Source organism: Microtus pennsylvanicus, chromosome 8 (assembly GCF_037038515.1).
Source record: "Microtus pennsylvanicus isolate mMicPen1 chromosome 8, mMicPen1.hap1, whole genome shotgun sequence".
Taxonomy (NCBI): domain Eukaryota; kingdom Metazoa; phylum Chordata; class Mammalia; order Rodentia; family Cricetidae; genus Microtus; species Microtus pennsylvanicus.
Window position 1 is genome coordinate 92,574,831 of NC_134586.1, and position 18,228 is coordinate 92,593,058.

The window sequence follows — 18,228 nt, forward strand, 5'->3', positions numbered from 1 at the left end:
AGCTCAACTCAGCACTGCTCTTAGCTGCCGGGGAATGTCAGAATCATTTTCTAAAGGGGTTTGGAGAGCGAACAATGAAACCAAAAATTCGAGTTCTGTTTATAGCTCTATCAACCAAAGGTTTGTTAAGCTCAGGTCTGTAACAGGAGGATTAGGTAGGGTCTTTCTGGCTCTTAGCATTTAGCCAACCTGAACTTCAGTCCTGTTGTGCTATGATGCATCAAAACATCCATTTCTAAAGTGGTTAAAGTGAGCAGCCTTCGGAGATCCCTTGGATGTGTCTTGCTTCAACAGTGTTTGGACGGAACAGACCCGGGGCCTCCCTTTGTTAGCTTCCACAGCTCCTCATCTGCAGCCGCAGCCTCTGGGACCATCACCTCGCCACCTTCTGCTCCCAGGACCAACCAGCACCGCCTCTTAGAGGGTAGCTCCAGACTACGTCTCAACCATGACCTCCCAGATTCGTCAGAATTATTCCACGGAAGTGGAGGCTGCCGTGAACCGCCTGGTCAACCTGCACCTGCGGGCCTCCTACACCTACCTCTCGCTGGGCTACTATTTTGACCGGGATGACGTGGCTCTGGAGGGTGTAGGCCACTTCTTCAGTGAACTGGCCGAGGAGAAGCGCGAGGGTGCCGAGCGTCTCCTCAAGTTGCAGAACGATCGCGGAGGCCGTGCACTCTTTCAGGATGTGCAGAAGCCATCTCAAGATGAATGGGGTAAAACCCAGCAGGCCATGGAAGCTGCCCTGGCCTAGGAGAAGAACTTGAACCAGGCCCTCTTGGATCTTCATTCCCTGGACTCTGCCCGCACAGATCCTCATCTGTGACTTCCTTGAAAATCACTTCCTGGATAAGGAGGTGAAGGTCATCAAGAAGATGGGCAACCACCTGACCAACCTCCGCAGGTTGGCTACTGGGCCCCAGGCATCTCTGGCCGAGTACCTCTTTGAGCGGCTCACTCTCAAGCATGACTAGGAGGCCTCTCCTTCCAAGGGGCTCCCACCTCTGCTCTGCACCAGCCCGCCTCAGGACCTTCACCTGAACCTCTTAAGAAGCCACTAAGCAGCTTTGTAACGCCCTGGAGCCCCTCTCAAGTCTTGGACCAAGTAAAAATAAAGCCTTTTGCAACAGCAAAAAAAAAAAAAAAAAAAAAGTGGTTAAAGTGCTGAGCATGCAAAGGCTGCCGCCATACAGCCATAAGAAGTGATAGGAGTTACAGGACATCTCTAAAGAAACTCGTCTAGAAGCTAAAGACTGGCATCCTCAAATCATTTGGCACAGAGCTTGGGAACTGAAGCATCAGTGATGGCTTTCTCACTAATCTGTTTCTATACTGGATTTCACTCAAGATATTGCTGTATGATCTCATTGCTAAAAGGTCTGAAATAAAATCCCATGCTCTTAGGGGATCCCTAGGATGAGAATAACTCTACCCCCAAAACTACTCCATCAACTAAAAGTCCAAAGGCACAAAAGACCAATTTAATAGTCTTTCTCCTTGAGGTATTATAATCAAGGGGCAGAAATTAACTGATTTTAGAACACAGAAGAACAGCAAAGTTGTTTTGTCCTTCCTTGCATCATCTGCAAAGGAAGGTTCGTGAAAAAAAGAAAATCCAGAGACACCTTCACTGGCATTAGTTATCAATACACATATACCAAACCATACCCAAGCCCTAAGCAATCCCCTGGCTTCCCAATTAGTCAAAAAGTCCTTCTACCTTGAGATCCTTGGCTTTTCTTTCATGTTGCAACTCTCCTCAGTTTCATGTACTTAGAAAGCCTTAAGTATCTGAAAAAATCACATGAACCTAGCATTGCTCCTGTAAAAAATTCTACTTAAAGGATATTTGATCTGGTTTCATATGAGTCCTGGGTCACATTCATGCATCCATAAAATATATTTCACAAGCCCATAGTATTCTTAAAAGAAAAAAAAATGTAACTTTAAAAGAAGACACAAACCTTCATTAAAATATAGTTGTCAAATTTATTTTCATTAGGTTGCCATTTTATGAAGAATTCCTAAGATTTGTGTTTCTTGACATGCAAGAGTTAGCAGTCATAGCTCAGTTACTATAAATACTGCTGCTTGGAAGCAGCACCACCATGTTAGAGGTTAGACTAGAGACTTTATTACTGAGAACCTATTCCGTCTACATGGAATCAGAAGGTTCTGAACAGCTGGTTGGGAAGGTAGCCAAGGTGCAGGAAAGATGTCTGTGCTTCCTTTTCAAGGGCAGCCAACTCCTGAACAGTAGGTGCCAGGATATCCACATGGCCTTTATAGTTTCCACCTGTACCACACACACAAATCATAAAGCAACGTAAATGACACGCTTGAAGACTTGTCAGGAAGACGTAGGCTCAAGTATCACTTCATACACTGTTTCCAGCATTAAGCTTCTGGGCGAGTTATCTGCAGCATATTTAGCTTTAACTTTTAAAGTCAAGAACTTCAATATAAATTAGTATTCAAGCTTCACTAATATAACAGTTGCCTCAATAGCCATACCCACCATTCCCTTGGTTTGCAAACCACTAGTTTACCCTGAATCAGAAACATTCTGGGCAAAGAGAACATTAAACAGGTTGCCAATTACATTAAAGACTTCTGATTCTTTGTTCAAAATCACCTATAATACCCATTTTCTAATATTTCATTAAAAGTTCAAGTACTCTTGATATGAATACTTTAAGACAATCAGCTAAATTGCTGTCCCTCATTCACATACAGATCACATAATAAAATGCTGCAAGCCAAGCAATAATAATAAAGCACTGGAGAATAATTAGTAGAAAATAATTAACATGCTAATAATATACTATTAGCATAATGGAACAAAATCATTGTCTTCATAAACTGACATTCAAATTTAGCTAGGTGTGTTAGTACAGGCTGAGGCAGGAAGATCCTGAGTTTCAGGCCAGTCTGGGCTACAAAACAGCGGTGCAGAGTGGAAAGGCAGGCAGGTGGACAAGACACTGACAGGTCTGACAGCTTACCGCCAGCAGCCCTCTTTTGACCGTAGGTAACTTTCCCATCAAACTCATCCACTGGAACCTTTATATCTGGCTCAACCTGGGAAATAGTGCAGTTCAGGTGTTCTTCTATCTCGGAAAGTAGCTAAGAAAGAATGAGAAAATGAAAATATTTCAAATAAGAATTTCACTTTAATAGTTTCACTGTAGCTGTACTAACTAAAATTAGGCAGGCCTGATGCTTGGACAAATGGAAGCTAGATCTCTGAATCACAACTCACAAACAGCATTATTAGCCAATACCGCTATCTCATCGCTGACAAATATATCAAAGTAGAGTTGTAATTTTTCTTTTTATTTAATAATTTATTTAACTTTATTTTATGTGCATTGGTGTGAAGGTATCAGATCCCCTGGAACTGGAGTTACAGACAGTTGTGAGCTGTCATGTGGGTGCTAGGAATTGAACCTGGGTCATCAGGAAGAGCAGCCAGTGCAGTACCACTGAGCAACTTATCCAGCCCCTAGATGTAATTTTTATAGATGAATGCACTGTTTATCAAGGTCTCACCTGCATTTCATTGTACCAGATGGTACAGCCACCATCTTCCTTGAGCCTCGTGTTATAGCATCCTTTCCCACGGTTGCTGCATACATGATACCAAACCTACAGTAAAGGAAGAAAGAAATATCAACACGCATAGAGACAGAGAGAAACTAAATAATTTGCTCTAAATTTTGGGGTTTTTAACTTTTTATTTCCTTAAAACACTAAAAAAAAAAAAAGGATTATGTGTTTCATGCAATGGCTCATTGTATTTTGTATTCTGAAAATACAAAAGGGTGAGAGCTACAGAAAGAAATTTTCAGAGTGACCGAACAGTGAACTGACATCACAACCTGAGGTCCAAGGGGCGCGGGCGGCGAGGTGTGGCGGAGCATGCCTGCAAACCAGCACTCAGGCCTCAGCAGGGAGGACTGAGTCTGAGGCCTGCCTGAACCACAAAAAGGTGGGTATGGGTAGGAAGGGGATAAATACTGGAGAAGGTTACATCAAAATTAATATTCTGAAGACTGTTATAGGCAAGAACAATAAAGTACATAAGGGACATGTGCACATGAATTTGAGAAAAAGATGTATGAGATCTTATAAAAGTTTTCCTACAAATCCCTCATTACATTTATAAAGAGCCTGTGTCACCCCCAAAGTGTCCTATACTACAATGTTTAGAGAGTTTTTGTTGACAACTATATTAAGGCTATTAGGAAAATTCATATATTGCCCTTTTTACTATAAATCATATGCTATTATTTATCTATTCAATCCATGCAGAGGAAAGAAATGCCATAAAATGTTCACTTAACCCAGACCTACAAAGACAAATATGGTATGCACTCACTCATAAGTGGGTATTAGATGTAAAGGATAACCAGGCTACAATCCACAACCCCAGAGAAGCTAGGTAAAAGAGGACCCTAAAAGGGACACACACACAGAGCCCCAGGAAAGGCAAATAGTAGAAGGGAGGGGATGGGGATGGGAGCATGAGGGTGAGATGGTCAAGTTGAGGGAGAGACAGAGGAAAGGAGCAATGAAAGAGATATCTTGATAGAGGGAGACATTGCGGGATTAGGGAAGTTCTCAGGAATTCACAAGGATGACCCCAATGAAGACTCCTAGCAATAGTGGAAAGGGTGCTTGAACTGGCCTTCCTCTATAATCAGTAACTAATGGAAGCAGTTGCAGAGATCCATAGCCAAGCACTGAGCTGAGCTCCCGGAGTTCAACTGAAGAGGGAAAAAGGATAGTATGAGCCGGGGTATGTGTGTGTGTGTGTGTGTGTGTGTCAAGATCATCATTGGGAAAACCAGAGGACAGCTAATCCGAGCTAGTGAGCGCTCTGGACTAACAGCTGAGGATCCTGCATGGGAGACTCAACTAAGTCCTCTGAATGTGGGTGACAGTTATGTGACTTGATCTGGGGGCGGGGACCGGCAGTGGGACCAGAACTTATCCTGGGTGCATTAACTGGCTTTTTGGAATCCATTTCCTACAGTGGGATATCTTGCTCAGCCTTGATACGAGGGAGGGGCTTAGTCCTGCCTCAATTTGTCATACCAGACTTGCCAAGGGAGGGCTTACCTCTTCTGAGGAGTAGATGGGGGGTGGAATGGGGGCAAGTAGGGGAGGTAGGAGGAGGGGAGGGAGGGGGAACTGGGGCTAGTATGTAAAATTTAAAAAAATTTTAAATAATAATAAAAAACCATTCACTCACTTCCATTTGTGACTGACTCCAGTTTCAGAGGGAAAACCAAACTGCTTTTACTTCCCAATCAAACCACAACTCACAATGACTCTAAGAGAACACAGGGAAGATTACCTTTTCTTTCTCTGTTGCCACCAGGGAAATGGCCAGGCCCATTCTGAAAGATTTTAAAGCCTGTATTAGACGTTAGTTCTGAAACACGGGAGCTCAAAGGGGGAAGAACCTGGGCAGTACCTTTCAGCTCGCCCTACTCGGCCAATCCGGTGCACGTAGTTCTGTTTTTCATCAGGCAGGGTGACATTTATAACTGCAAATAAAGACAATGGTTAACAACTGCCACGGTTTGTAAGGTTAGAGTGTAGGGCAGTAAGTCTTCTTACCATAAGGAACACCATGGATGTCAATGCCTCTAGCAGCTACATCTGTGCAAATCAAAAATCTTACGTCTCCTTTCTAAAAGAACCAAGAAAAAGGAGTCTGTCAGTGAACACACAAGACATAAAAGCAATCTTTCCACTAACAGAGCTAAATGCTACTTTCAGATTAGCTTTTTGGACATAATCTACTGGACGAAGTGTTGGCGTTTTCCTCTATTATCTGCAGAAACACAGTATAAATGTCTGGCCTTGTTTTCTTTACAGCAGTGTTATTAAACCTGGCTTTATCTTTAGAAATATGTTTGGAAACTCAAAACTATACAATAGAACAGAACATAGAAACTTAGGTGTTGTCCTTACTCATATTAAACTAAATCTAGGGGCTGGAGAGATGGCTCAGTGGTTAAGTGCACTGACTGATTTCTGGTGCTCCGTTCCCAGTGCCTACACAGCACTAACAACAATCTGTAATGTCAACTCTAGAGGACCCAACACCCTCTTCTGACTTCTGTGAGCACTGCACACATGTGGTGCAGGAAAAATACCCATACACATTCAAAAGAAAACTTCAAAACCAAAACCAAATCCACACTACTAGATGCTTTACCCCAAAAGTCACAAAGTAAAGGACAAATCCCCAAAGAGTGGCAGGGAATGAGCCCCTAGTGCGTACAAAAGACATACAAACTAGCCTTTGGATGCCTTTGTGCAGAGGAAACTTGAGATTTGGCGGTGAGAGGAGCACAGTGATTTTTGGTCTAGTATAATCCCCGAATGGCGGTGTACTTGTGTAATGAGACCAGGGAACACCAGCGATACACAGTATGGAAGCATAAACCAATCTAAGCCCAGTAAGTCCCACATTTTCCCATACCACGGGTTTTAGAAAAAAAACCTGCTCTGGTGAACTGGAATGTCAGTGGGAAGAAACTGCTGATGTTTATCTAAAAAGCTGAGGCCTACTAAACACACCAGGAGCTCTGAAAGCCATTAGTATGCAGAAGCACATGGAAGTGCACCTCAAACAACAGTAAAACACTACTAAACTCTAACGACAATTCCTTTAATAACAAAGTAAATTCTCTGTAAGTATTCATGTCCTCTCTAAAAAACTTCCACAGACATGGTTTACCTATGCCATATTTCCACAAAGTACCTATGTGAGGAAAGCAAGTATGTATTTATGTATGTCAAAGAGCAGGTTACCGAACACACCATCCAGGAGCAGTGGATCAGGTACTAACTACAGTGCTGTCTGCCTACCTGATGGGGAACATGACACTTTTTATCTGAGTGTCAAAGGACTAATTCCTGCTACAATGAAGATGTATGGGTAAGAGTTCAGTTGTTAAGAGACACAAGAAACACTATAATCAGCCAGTTTAAATAATAAGGAAATACAGGCAACCAGGCCCCGTACCTTAAATCTTTCCAAGTTCTGCTTTCTCTCATGAGGCTTTCTGTCACCGTGAAGACATACACATGAGAACTGGTGTCCTTTTTTATCAGGTCCTAATGAAAAGCATATTGAACAACTGACCTTGAAAAGCATTATGCAGAAGACTACAGACTAACAGCACCTGTCTATAAAGATCTGTATACCCAAGTTTGGCACAAATGAAAGCAACAGCTTTTCTGTCATAGGCAAAATGCCATTAAAATAAATTCCATGAAAGGCTGGGGAGGCAGCTTAGTTGGTAAACGTAAGCATGGGCAGTGTCGGCATCTTTAACCCCAGCTGAGAGTGGGGATGGACAGGTGGACTGGCGGAACTCGCTGGCTAGCAAGCCTAGCTGAATCCATTAGCTCCAGGTCCAGGGCAAGAGCAAGAAGATAAAGACCCCTTTGGCCTCCACAGGCATGTGTACACCCCACAGGAACATACACACCTCCCCTCCCCTCAAACACACAAAACACAAGTCAGCAAATGGTTTTTAATAATTTTCTTGAGTTTTTGGTATGTTCTTTGTAACGACATATGCCTAATGTTTGTCTAGAGTAATACTCTATGTGACCTTAGCATAAGACTTCAGTCCACTGAATTACTGAATATGTAATATATATTAAATATATATGAATTAAATATATTCAAGATTTTTACAATACTGATCTTATTCTGTGATTTCTAATATGTATTTTCTCCTCCAGGACTAGAGATGGAACTCAGAGCCTTACTCATAACCAGGCAAGTTCTATCACTGAGCTCTCTTATCTCCTGTTCTTTGGGTTTCTGAGATACCATCTCATTATGCAGCTCAGGCTGCCCTTAAGTGACCTCACGATCCTCCAGCTTCTGCCTCCCAAGTGCTGGGATTACATGTGTGTGCCGCAAGGCCTGGCTTCTTTCTTCCTTTAGTCTTATTTAAGGCTTCCCCCTCATTCCTCTTTTTCCTCTTTACCAGTTTAGAAAACACACATTCTGTATTAGTCATTATTCTTTAAATGTTAGTATTAATCCGAAACCTAGATCTACAGCCTTAGAATTCTGTGGTTCAGGTTTACTCTAATGAAGACTGCAGCAGTGTGGAAAGGTTCTCACTATTTACCCCAGGGTTCATCCATGAAAATGTAGACAGACACTGCTAAGTTACACTGTGCCATCACTGCTTCCAGCTCTGTGCACGCATTCTGGCTTTCATCAATGTGACCTCAACAGTCTGTGAAATGAGGATGTAAGTGAGAAAAATTTACCTCCTCCTTGTTGCATAAAGTACTGCTCCAAGTTATCACAGTCAATTTTAGTTCTACAGAAGATAATTGCTTGATCCATCTTGTGTTCCTTGATTGCTCGGACAGCATACTCCCCCTTAAGTATTTTAATAGCTTCAGACCACATCTCTTGATTACCATAGCAACAGAACAAGCAACAGAATGTCAATATGAAGCTATCATGAGCACACATTATCAGTCAGACATACTTAACGCTCCTAAAAATCTCTGCTGTACAATAGATAAGGCAGAGTATGGGAGTGAAATACTGAGTTAATTCATTACTTCATTTACTTTTGTTTCTGTCAAGGTCAATGTTACCTACTTTTAGGTCTCTCTCTCTCTCTCTCTCTCTCTCACACACACACACACACACATACACACACACACACAAAACCACAACCATTATAAACACAAATGTGCAAACAGACTAGCACAAAAGGCACACACACCAAAACTTGTTACTTTCCTCTCAGGCATTAGTTATATAATTGGTCTTGCATTAACTTCCCTTCCTGCTCAAGACATGATTATTGGATTATCTTAAGACTTAAGGAAATTAATAAATCTAACCAGCCTAACAGCACTCCACAAAATGAGAACCTGGCTAGAAGTTTCAGCCATGGGAAGTGGTGCTATCATGTTACCTGTCTGCTGATGCCCAACCTGTTTCTAAATGCTCTCTGGTCGTCTCCAGCTGCAGGGCAATACAGTAAAATGGGTATTTGGGAAGTGCATTCTCTATCCATGGGTTAACAGTATGGGCTTAACTAGTACTTTCTCTACTTTTCTCTCACAGGGAGGAAAAGTGAGTATAAATAATGCTAATCTGGAGTTACACATAAAACTGAATTCAAAGAAACTCCAATCAAGATTTCAGTCAATCCACCTTTCAGACGTATATCACAAACCTCTCAGTGAACTCAACCAAGAAGTAAAACAGCTCTGACCTCTTCTAAGGATCCACTCAAGACATCCGGTGTCAGACATGCAGTCTGATGAGTCTAAGGTCCTTCCCTTAAGTCTTAGCATCTTATATCCTACTGCACCTTCATAAATTCTTGGAACATTATGAACACAAAACAAATTGTCTCATAGGCTATCTTCACTGAGTTCAGACTAATGTTAATGCTTTTCAGAACTGATCACTGAGTAGAGTTTCTTGTTTGAGAATATGAAGTGTATGATTGAACAATACAAATGTTTAATGCCTTGAATCACATACCAAAAAAGTCACAATGATCACAAAAATAATCAAGAAAGCCAGACTGTCTTTCAACATTATAGCTAAAGGCATTTCCCCCTACCATCCCTCTTCTTCATTTTTCTAGAATTTCAAAGTCAATATAAATCTGTCGCGACAAATTTGTTGGTTTTCTATAATCTATAATCCAAGACTTATAATTTTGAAGTCATAAAAACAATGTCTAAGTTCACTGATTAACATTCCCCTTCCCCAAGCTAAATGGATTTAGTGTGCCCCATTTTTCAATTATTCTTATTGCTTTTATTTTTCCCATTCTAACTTTGTAGGTCATATCTCACATCCTTTGGGAGACTAGTTGGAGCAGAAACTCAACAGAGCCAACAAGTTATTTCCCAGATCTCTAACACATCCTAGTAATTTTTCAGCTCACCTGGACTGTTAGCACCAGGTCTTGTGTTATCTTTTGCGTGGACATCATCAGTCTGTTGGAAGGGAGAGACAGAAAGGGATGTGGATATTAAAGAGTGATTAAGAGCAGGTGCCATTCTATTCAAAGGAAGAAATTTATCTGTCTTTGGACTGAACTTCAAGCATGTCTTTATAATCTGTACACAAAACCATTTTCAGTTCAGAAAATTTCTTCATTAACTAAGGAAATTAAGTATAAATGTAACAAAAATAAAAATGTGGCTTTCAATCTATTATATTTAATAGTTGAAGTACACTTTTATTACATAAAAATAAGTGTAGCAAAAGTGGAGAAAAGGACAAGATGGGCAAGTGAAACTGACTTTTATGAGAACAGGGCACATCAAATAACACAAGGCAGCTCCTACTGAAATGTTACTAAAATGGAAGTTTCTGCACCTGAAATTTGACATAGGTAATCTTTTTTACAAAAATTTTATCAAGGAAGCTAATCACAAAGAAAAAAGTTAAAGATGAAATTTGCCATTTATTTGGTGCCTTTTACACACCTAAGCTTTCACAGTCAAGACACGGCTTAATGTGAGGCTTTGGTACAAAAGCTCAGTGCTTTCAGCACCACTGAGCGCCCAGGAGACTCGTTCACCACACCAATGTTCACCACACAGCACTTACTCGAATGTGGTTCTTCCCCAGCCTTTCCCAGAGCTTGTCAGTTTTCGGATTTACAGGGACGACTACATGGTGCACAGTGTCTGGAACAGAATCTTCCCCTTTCAAATCGACCCATGTGGGAAAATGCATTATCTTCTCGGATAGTTTCTTTACATCGAAAGAATGCAGAGTAGCAGAACAAACAATCACCTAAGACAGGAGAATATGGGTGTAGATCAACTCTATAACAATCAGCATCATATTACACTCATTTTTAAAATTTATTTCTTTTATATTTTGAGACTCACACAAATAATGAATAATATGAGAACAAAGTATAGTAACCAGAGGATCCAAAATACATCCAGTACCTGACTCCATGTACTAAAGAATAACAGTGTGACACTGGCAGGCTGTGGGCCAAGACAAATCCAATACCCCACTGCATGTAGTAACTATTAACTATGTGACACCGGCATGCCATCAGTACCCTCACTGTCAAACACAGAGCATGCTAGCTCTCCCTCTAGGAAGTTTTTTGTCTTGTTTATTTTAAAAGTCAGAGTTCATAAGTTATTAATCATCCCGTTCTCTAAAAAGTCTCTCTTCTCAAACCACTTCCTATAAAAGGATGAAGAAAGGAAGGGCAATGTTTTCAGAAAGAACCACGACAAAGATGAGTGACTTCAATAGCTGAACCTACTTCCGCGCTGCACAGGAAGCAGCACTGAGAATGTCTTAGGGTTATCAGTGGTGACTAAGAAATCACCATTATTTCTAAAAGCAGCTTTTAAGACTATCATCTGTGTGTGCATGTGCACTACTCGGTAACTAGATGATAACAAAGAAAGTGTTTAATCAGTGAACTTATTCAAAACTCTTGGTTCCTCCAGCAGTGGTACCGCTGGCTACACATAGTTGGAGAGGCACTGGCCACCCGATACCTGGAGTCTTTTCCCATCAGAAGTAATCTGAGGAATCTGACTGTGCATCCTGTTAATGAAGTCAGAGTAACCTTGAGAGAGAAGCCCATCCTGCAGAAGAAAAGAGTTTCTAATCAGTATTAAAATCTTTTAATTTTAAAATTTAAAATGCAAGGTAAACAAACAAACAAACAAACATATAAACATACATATCCCTGTATTTACAAAATAATTATGATCCGTTAAATACTTAAAGACAAGTTATAAATTCAACTTTAGTTTCCTTGTGACTACAATATGAAAAAGGTATAATAAATAAACCCAAACGATACCCCAATATTCAAAAATTAATACAACAGTTTATAACACATGTCTTTAAGATAATGACTTTAATTTGAAAACTGAGAAAGTTTCAGTGATGGGAAATTAACCCAACCATCTTGAGAATAATTTGGAAGAGTATTTCAAAGCTTCAAACACATTTATGTTCTTCCAGATGGTCCACATTTTGCATCTCTGATATAAATAATTTGTATAAGAAATAATGTATGCACAAAAAATCATTAGGAATAAAAAAGGCAAACTACCTATGTAAATAATTTGTTGTATAAGAATAATGTATGCAGAGTTATTAGGAATAAAAAAAGCAAACTATGCAACTAGTCAGATAATAAACATACCATGATATATCCATAAAACAGAACATTAAATAGCCTTCAAAGAGTAATTACGAATAGTGATGTGAAAAGTTTATAATTCTTTTTTTATAAATGTTTGCAAAACTCCCCAAAGTCGAATTTTAATGACCTACAGTAAGTCAGTGCCAGAACCCCTACTGGATCCCGAAATTCAGCTGCTCAAGGTCTTGGTGTAAAGCTATGTATATTCCTATGTATATTCTCCATCTACTTGAAAGCAGGCTTAGATTTCTCATACCTGTGTGCAATGTAAATAGTTGTTACACTGCATTAGTTATGCAAAATTATAAGTCTACATATGTTCAATATAAATGGGATTTTTTCTAATATTTTCTTTCAAGCTTGATTTAATATGCATATATAAAAAGCCAACTGCATGTATATCAATATGTAGTGTATGAAAATGTGTTTAACTGTGATATTTAGATAGTAGGATCATGGCTAAAGTGTATTTTTTTCATCTTATAAATCTTATATGAAAAAGCACAAGCATATTCTAAAGAAAACATGAACATATTTCAACATACTGCTTCATCCAGAACCAAGAATCTAACTTGAGACAAGTTGAGCTTTCCCGTTGATACCAAATCATCTAATCTTCCCGGAGTACCGACGACAATATCAACCTGAAAAGCCAAAAGCAACACCCAAGGCAAACTGAAAAATTACTATGATTACTTTAAACAGCTAAGTGTCCTTTTCCACTCACAACAAAACATAGAGTATTGACATAGTGACAGTGAACGCAAAGGACATTTAAGGTCACTACGAATAAATAATGCTATACATACATCATCTGTGCTTCATTTGAAGTTAATATGACGACTTTGGCAACTGATTTTGGACAGCTTTAACTTTTAAATATAATCTAATACGTAAAATTTGCATTTTACAAGAAGAAACATATGAATTTACATGAATTCTAAAATTCCCAAATGACAACTTCAATACCAGCTCCACCATTATCCCACTATGAGGCCATGAATGATGTCATTCAGTATCAATTTCCCATTTTGAGCAGGGGACTATCTTTATCTTACAAGATAGTTTTGATAATTAAGAGGAGGCCCACAGAGCACTGGATGCCTTGTGTGTGCTGAGTGCTCACTGTATTTTCTTATAATAAAGAGTAATTGTGATTAGACTGGTCAGGAAATAATTATAGGGTCTGTCAAGTAGTCAGAGTGAATAGACACAATGCTAAATTTCTTCCAGGTTCCATCCCTGTGACACAATTAAAGGAATAGATTATAGTGTGGACCCATTACTACGGTCACAGTACTGGATATACCACTAGTAAGTGCCCACACTGAGATTCAAACTGAATCTATTAAGAGGTCTGTGAGGCTGGAGAGGTGGCTTAGGTTAAGAGCACTTATTGAATTTGCCGAGTACTGGGTTTGGTTTCCAGTGTCCAAAGAACAGCTCATAACCATCCCATAGCTTAGTGCCAGCAGAAAGAACACTCTCTTCTCACTTCCACAGGTGGAGACAACAACAGTGGAAAATGTGGGAAGGGAAATAAAGAGAGCACAGCATCTCCTTTAACAAAACAATGGAATAATACTGCCTTTCCTTTGCCACTGGCTTCAGTAGTATCCTGAGCGTGTGAATGTCCATGCGTGTGCACATGCACTGTAGGTCAGAGGCTGACATCAGCTATCTTCCACCTTATTTTTTGAGACGGGGTCTCTTACTGAGTAGGCTACGGCAACAGGCCCTAGGGATCTTCCTGTGGTTACTTTTCTAGCACAGGGATTATACGTTCAGGCCACCATGTCTGACTTTGTCCAAGATGCTTTTCCTCCACCTCCCAAGTGCTAGGATGAGAGGTGTGTCCCTCCATGCATGACTTATGCAGTGGTGGATATTGAACCCAGGGATTCATGCATACTAGGAGAGCTCTCTGCCAACTGAGATTCATTCCCAGCCTCACATCTGGCTTTTATGCTGGGGTTGGGGACCGAACTCAGATCCTCATGCTTGCATAGCAAACGCTCTACTGCAGTCTAAGCCACAAACTATGAAACATGACTGATGGAAGCAGATCTAATGCTCTCAAGGTGAAAAGCCCAGTACATTATGGGAAAACTGACCTGAGTTTGAAAAACAAGGGCCATGAATGAAACTATTAAATTTACTAACCAATAAAAAACAAACAAACAAATAAAAATCACATAAGAATATAGCAGAGAAACACTATCCATTTTAAAATAGCATTGGCAAGTACATTATTATGATGCCTTGTTCTTAATATACTGTCAAGCCAAATTTACAGTTCATTCAACATCAAATTTAGTTTGGCAAGGATGGAACTGAAAGGAACCGGACATGGTCTAGATTTCACAATTAGATATTAAGGAAAGGAAATAAAAGGGAAATCTGTAAGATGTTCATTTCATAAACATAAATATAGAATTTTATAAAGTCCCAAATAATAGGGACCAGAGAATCTTGGCTTTGTCCTACACAATGGCACATCTAAGCAGTTTATAAGACTTTCTTCATGTGTCTGAGCTCAGAGGCTGTCTCGGTATTCTTCATCATTTCAAGGCTTGCAGAAACTTTGACATTTTATCTCCATAACCTACTCATCTCCATATTTATATTGGTTATACTTAGCACTGGGCTTTTTTGTTGTTGTTGTTGTTAAATAAATAATAAATACATCAGGCGGTGATGGCCCACGCCTTTTATCCCAGCACTTGGTAGGCAGAGGCAGACAGATCTCTTTGAATTCGAGGCCAGGCTGGCCTACAATGTGAGTTCAAGGATAGCCAGGGAGAAACCCTGTCTCAAAAAAAAAAAAAAAGAAAGAAAAAGAAAAAAAAGAATAAATAACTAAACATTGACTTTTAATCAGAAAGTCTAGAAGGAAATTTCCAGGGAACCAAAGCATAAACAAAAAGCATGGTGGAATTTTGGATGGGGAATTTAAAAAGGACCGCTGCCCTCTAACTTCTGGGTAAAAAGTAGGTGTGCCCACAAGGTGTCTTCCAGCATTTGGTCTTGTGCTCATTTAAGCTTCAGTCGATTTTTCTTGGAAAAAACAGAATTTATTCCCAAGTTAAAAGTACAACTTACCCCATTATCCAAAACTGAGAGCTGATCCCGAGCCGCCACTCCCCCAATTATGAGCAGTTCCCTGAAGTGAACAACAGAATAAGGGGGAGATTAAAGTCTGTCCTGCAGTTTGCTCTACACTCTTTTCAGGTAAGGTCACTGAAGAAGGGCTGCATTAACGTGAGTCCAGGAACATGGAAGCTGAGCACTTCACCCCCAAAACCAGAAATGGCGCTGGGGCAACTGAGCGCTTACAGTTAGTCAGTCCTCATCTACACAGCCTACCACATGGAAGCTCTTCAAAACCAGACTTCCACCTTTTAAAACACACTTGTCTGTAGTATAGAGAATAGGAGTCAGGGTAAAAAGAGGTTGCCTTCAGGAAGGATAATCAGAAACTGAAGGTAAGACTTGTATTTAGTGTTACTCATAGCTTGTTAAAAGAAAATTTCTCATTAAAAGAAGATTTATAAGCTGAGTGGTGGTGGTGCACACCTTTAATTCCAACACTTGAGAGGCGGAGACAGACAGAACTCTCTGAATTCGGGACCAGCCTGGTTTACAGACTGAGTTCCAGGACAGCCAGAGCTACAAAGAAAAACCCTGTCTTGAGAAACAAATAAACAAACAAAAATATTTTATATGTATGGATGTCTTGCCAACACGCATGTATGTGTACCACACACGTCAGCTGCCCATGGAAGGGTGTGTCAGATGTGCTGAAACTGGAGTTACAGATGGTTGTGACCCACCTTGTGAGTGCTGGAAACCCTCTTGATGGGTTGCCTGGTGCTCTTTACCACTGAGTCATGTCTCTAGCCACCTCATCCCCCCTTTTTGAAACTGGGTCTAATTATGTAGTCCTGGCTGGCCTCAGACTCACTGTGTAGGATGGGTAGGGTAGTTTCAAATAGTCACTAGGGCTTCAAGTAAGGCAAGGGCTTATTTGTATTAAATACCAAATAAGTAATCTATAACCCATAATTTCACCATCCTCCCCAGTGAACTGTTTTCTACCATCCACTTCCCCTTGCGGACTTTGTCTAAGCACATTCATTTTATAGATAATGACAGCAGCAAATCAAACTACAAAGGCATTTTACCTTTACAAAGGCTTCCAAAACTGCTCCTCTGAAGGTCAAGACTCTTACACTGAACAGGAGCTCTGTTACCAACTCCTTAGGAGCTTCCTTTTCCACATGCTCAAAATGCTTCCCCCAGTTTTCGTATTTCTCTCCTCTCCACACTATCCCACAATCCCACAATGAGTTCTGTGAAGGTGGGGGCAATTCTCACTACTGGAGCCCAGTCTAGATCTTAGGCACAGACTTTACAACACAGGGTTCTTAATATCTGCCAAATAAGTAATGTGTCAATCCATTCAATAAAATTAAGGATTATTTTGCCTAGTATAATTCATAACTAAATCAGTCTGCTTAACTTGTAAGTAAGGTCACTATTAACATCAGAACCTCTAAGTTTCTGGAATAAAGAGAGTAGCTATGATCACATAACATTGTTAATATACCAAAACCCACCTAAATGTACATTTCTGAACATGAGCTTTATCACCCAAATTGCTCCAAGAAAAAAAAAATTAAAAAGAAAAAGTTAAAAACAAAGTAACAAAAATTATTAAGCATGAAATCCACAAGTAGTTTTCTTAAAGGATTTGGCTTTTCACAAATTAAAAAGGATTCTGTGCTGAATATGGTGGCTCACACATGTAATCTTAGTACTTAAAATGCAGGAGGATGGTGAGTTTGAGGCCAGCATGATTACACAGCAAGATTCTATCTCACAAAAGGAATAAAGGAACAAAGAAAGTCTCCCTCCACGGAACACTTGGAGACGGAGAAGACAACACCGCAAGGGTCTTAGAGTCACTCTCAGGTTAGGGCTAATGACAGTCTTCACTGAGCCACACATTTTCTAAGCAGTGAAGAGATGAAATTAATTTAACACTGAATGAAATCAGCCTCTGCCCAAAGGAGGACAGTCTCAGTGGAAACACCGCTACTACAAAGTCATAGTGTTTTATGTTGTACACCAATGCCTCCTTTTGTTTAACTTTCCTCTTCCAGAACACTTTAAACAAAGACAATAAGCATCTGAGCTCGAAAGGAAGGCTTACCGTAACTTAGGGTTATCAATATATTTCTTAAACTGCTTGACGTTGTTCAGGGTTTGCTCTGCTAACTCCCGGGAGGGTTCCACAATGAGAGCTTTTGGAGCATTAGGGAGAAATTTTGTTTGTGAAACCTGTGCATTACCTTAGGAGAACAGAAAAGACCACAGGTCACATAAAACACACCTGAAAACACGTCAGTTAAAAACATGAGTGCTAATGTTTCAGTTATCAAACTTTAAGTAATAATTGTAAAATATAGGAGACAATCCAACAAAATAAAGCTAAAATTCCTAAAATAACTTGTGGGTTTTTTTTTTAAAGTCAAGTTGGGCTGAGTACAGTTGATTGAGGCTGTTATCTTGTGACAAGGCAGGAAAATGTACTTTAAGTGGGTGAACTATACCAGGCAATCATATAGAAAATAACATAAGCTTTCAAGTCAAAACTGCTTGGATCTGAATTCAGTTCTAGCACTTATCTGCTCTGAGACTTTGGGCAAATGATTTCAAATCCGTATTCCTCAGGCCCCCTGTAAAATGTAAAGGCTACCTCAGAGGGCTGTGGAAAGATCAAACAATCTGTGGCAAGCCCTCAGCAGGCTGCTATGGCACTTCAGAAGCACAGGAGCCAAGCACACCACTGCCATCAAGACTGAGATAGCCTAAATGCCTTAACAGACACAAAATAGCTAGCTCATCAATTGTGTTTGAAACTGAAGTTTACTAATCTGTTAATCACAGGGGTGGATTAAACTAGAGCAGGAGAAAAATGAGACTTACTAAGAGAAGC

The 18,228-nt window shown here is 40.1% G+C and overlaps 1 protein-coding gene and 1 pseudogene across 1 annotated transcript in view; one reads left to right on the forward strand and one right to left on the reverse strand.

Annotated features, from left to right (window-relative positions):
* Positions 1-282: 282 nt before the first annotated feature.
* Positions 283-1,119, forward strand: LOC142855626 (ferritin light chain 1-like; annotated as a pseudogene).
* Positions 1,120-1,972: 853 nt separating this feature from the next.
* The window catches only part of Ddx1 (DEAD-box helicase 1), a 28,240-nt gene continuing 11,984 nt past the window's right edge, over positions 1,973-18,228 (reverse strand). Inside the window, exons 13-26 of the mRNA XM_075984026.1 lie at positions 17,443-17,581; positions 15,330-15,390; positions 12,773-12,871; positions 11,569-11,658; positions 10,646-10,834; positions 9,975-10,026; positions 8,320-8,466; positions 7,049-7,140; positions 5,632-5,704; positions 5,486-5,558; positions 5,366-5,408; positions 3,556-3,651; positions 3,009-3,129; positions 1,973-2,299 (exon numbers count right to left, since the gene is read on the reverse strand). Coding sequence (XP_075840141.1) covers positions 2,169-2,299; positions 3,009-3,129; positions 3,556-3,651; positions 5,366-5,408; positions 5,486-5,558; positions 5,632-5,704; positions 7,049-7,140; positions 8,320-8,466; positions 9,975-10,026; positions 10,646-10,834; positions 11,569-11,658; positions 12,773-12,871; positions 15,330-15,390; positions 17,443-17,581 — 1,406 coding nt within the window. The 3' untranslated portion in view covers positions 1,973-2,168. The remainder of the gene's footprint in view (positions 2,300-3,008; positions 3,130-3,555; positions 3,652-5,365; positions 5,409-5,485; positions 5,559-5,631; positions 5,705-7,048; positions 7,141-8,319; positions 8,467-9,974; positions 10,027-10,645; positions 10,835-11,568; positions 11,659-12,772; positions 12,872-15,329; positions 15,391-17,442; positions 17,582-18,228) is intronic.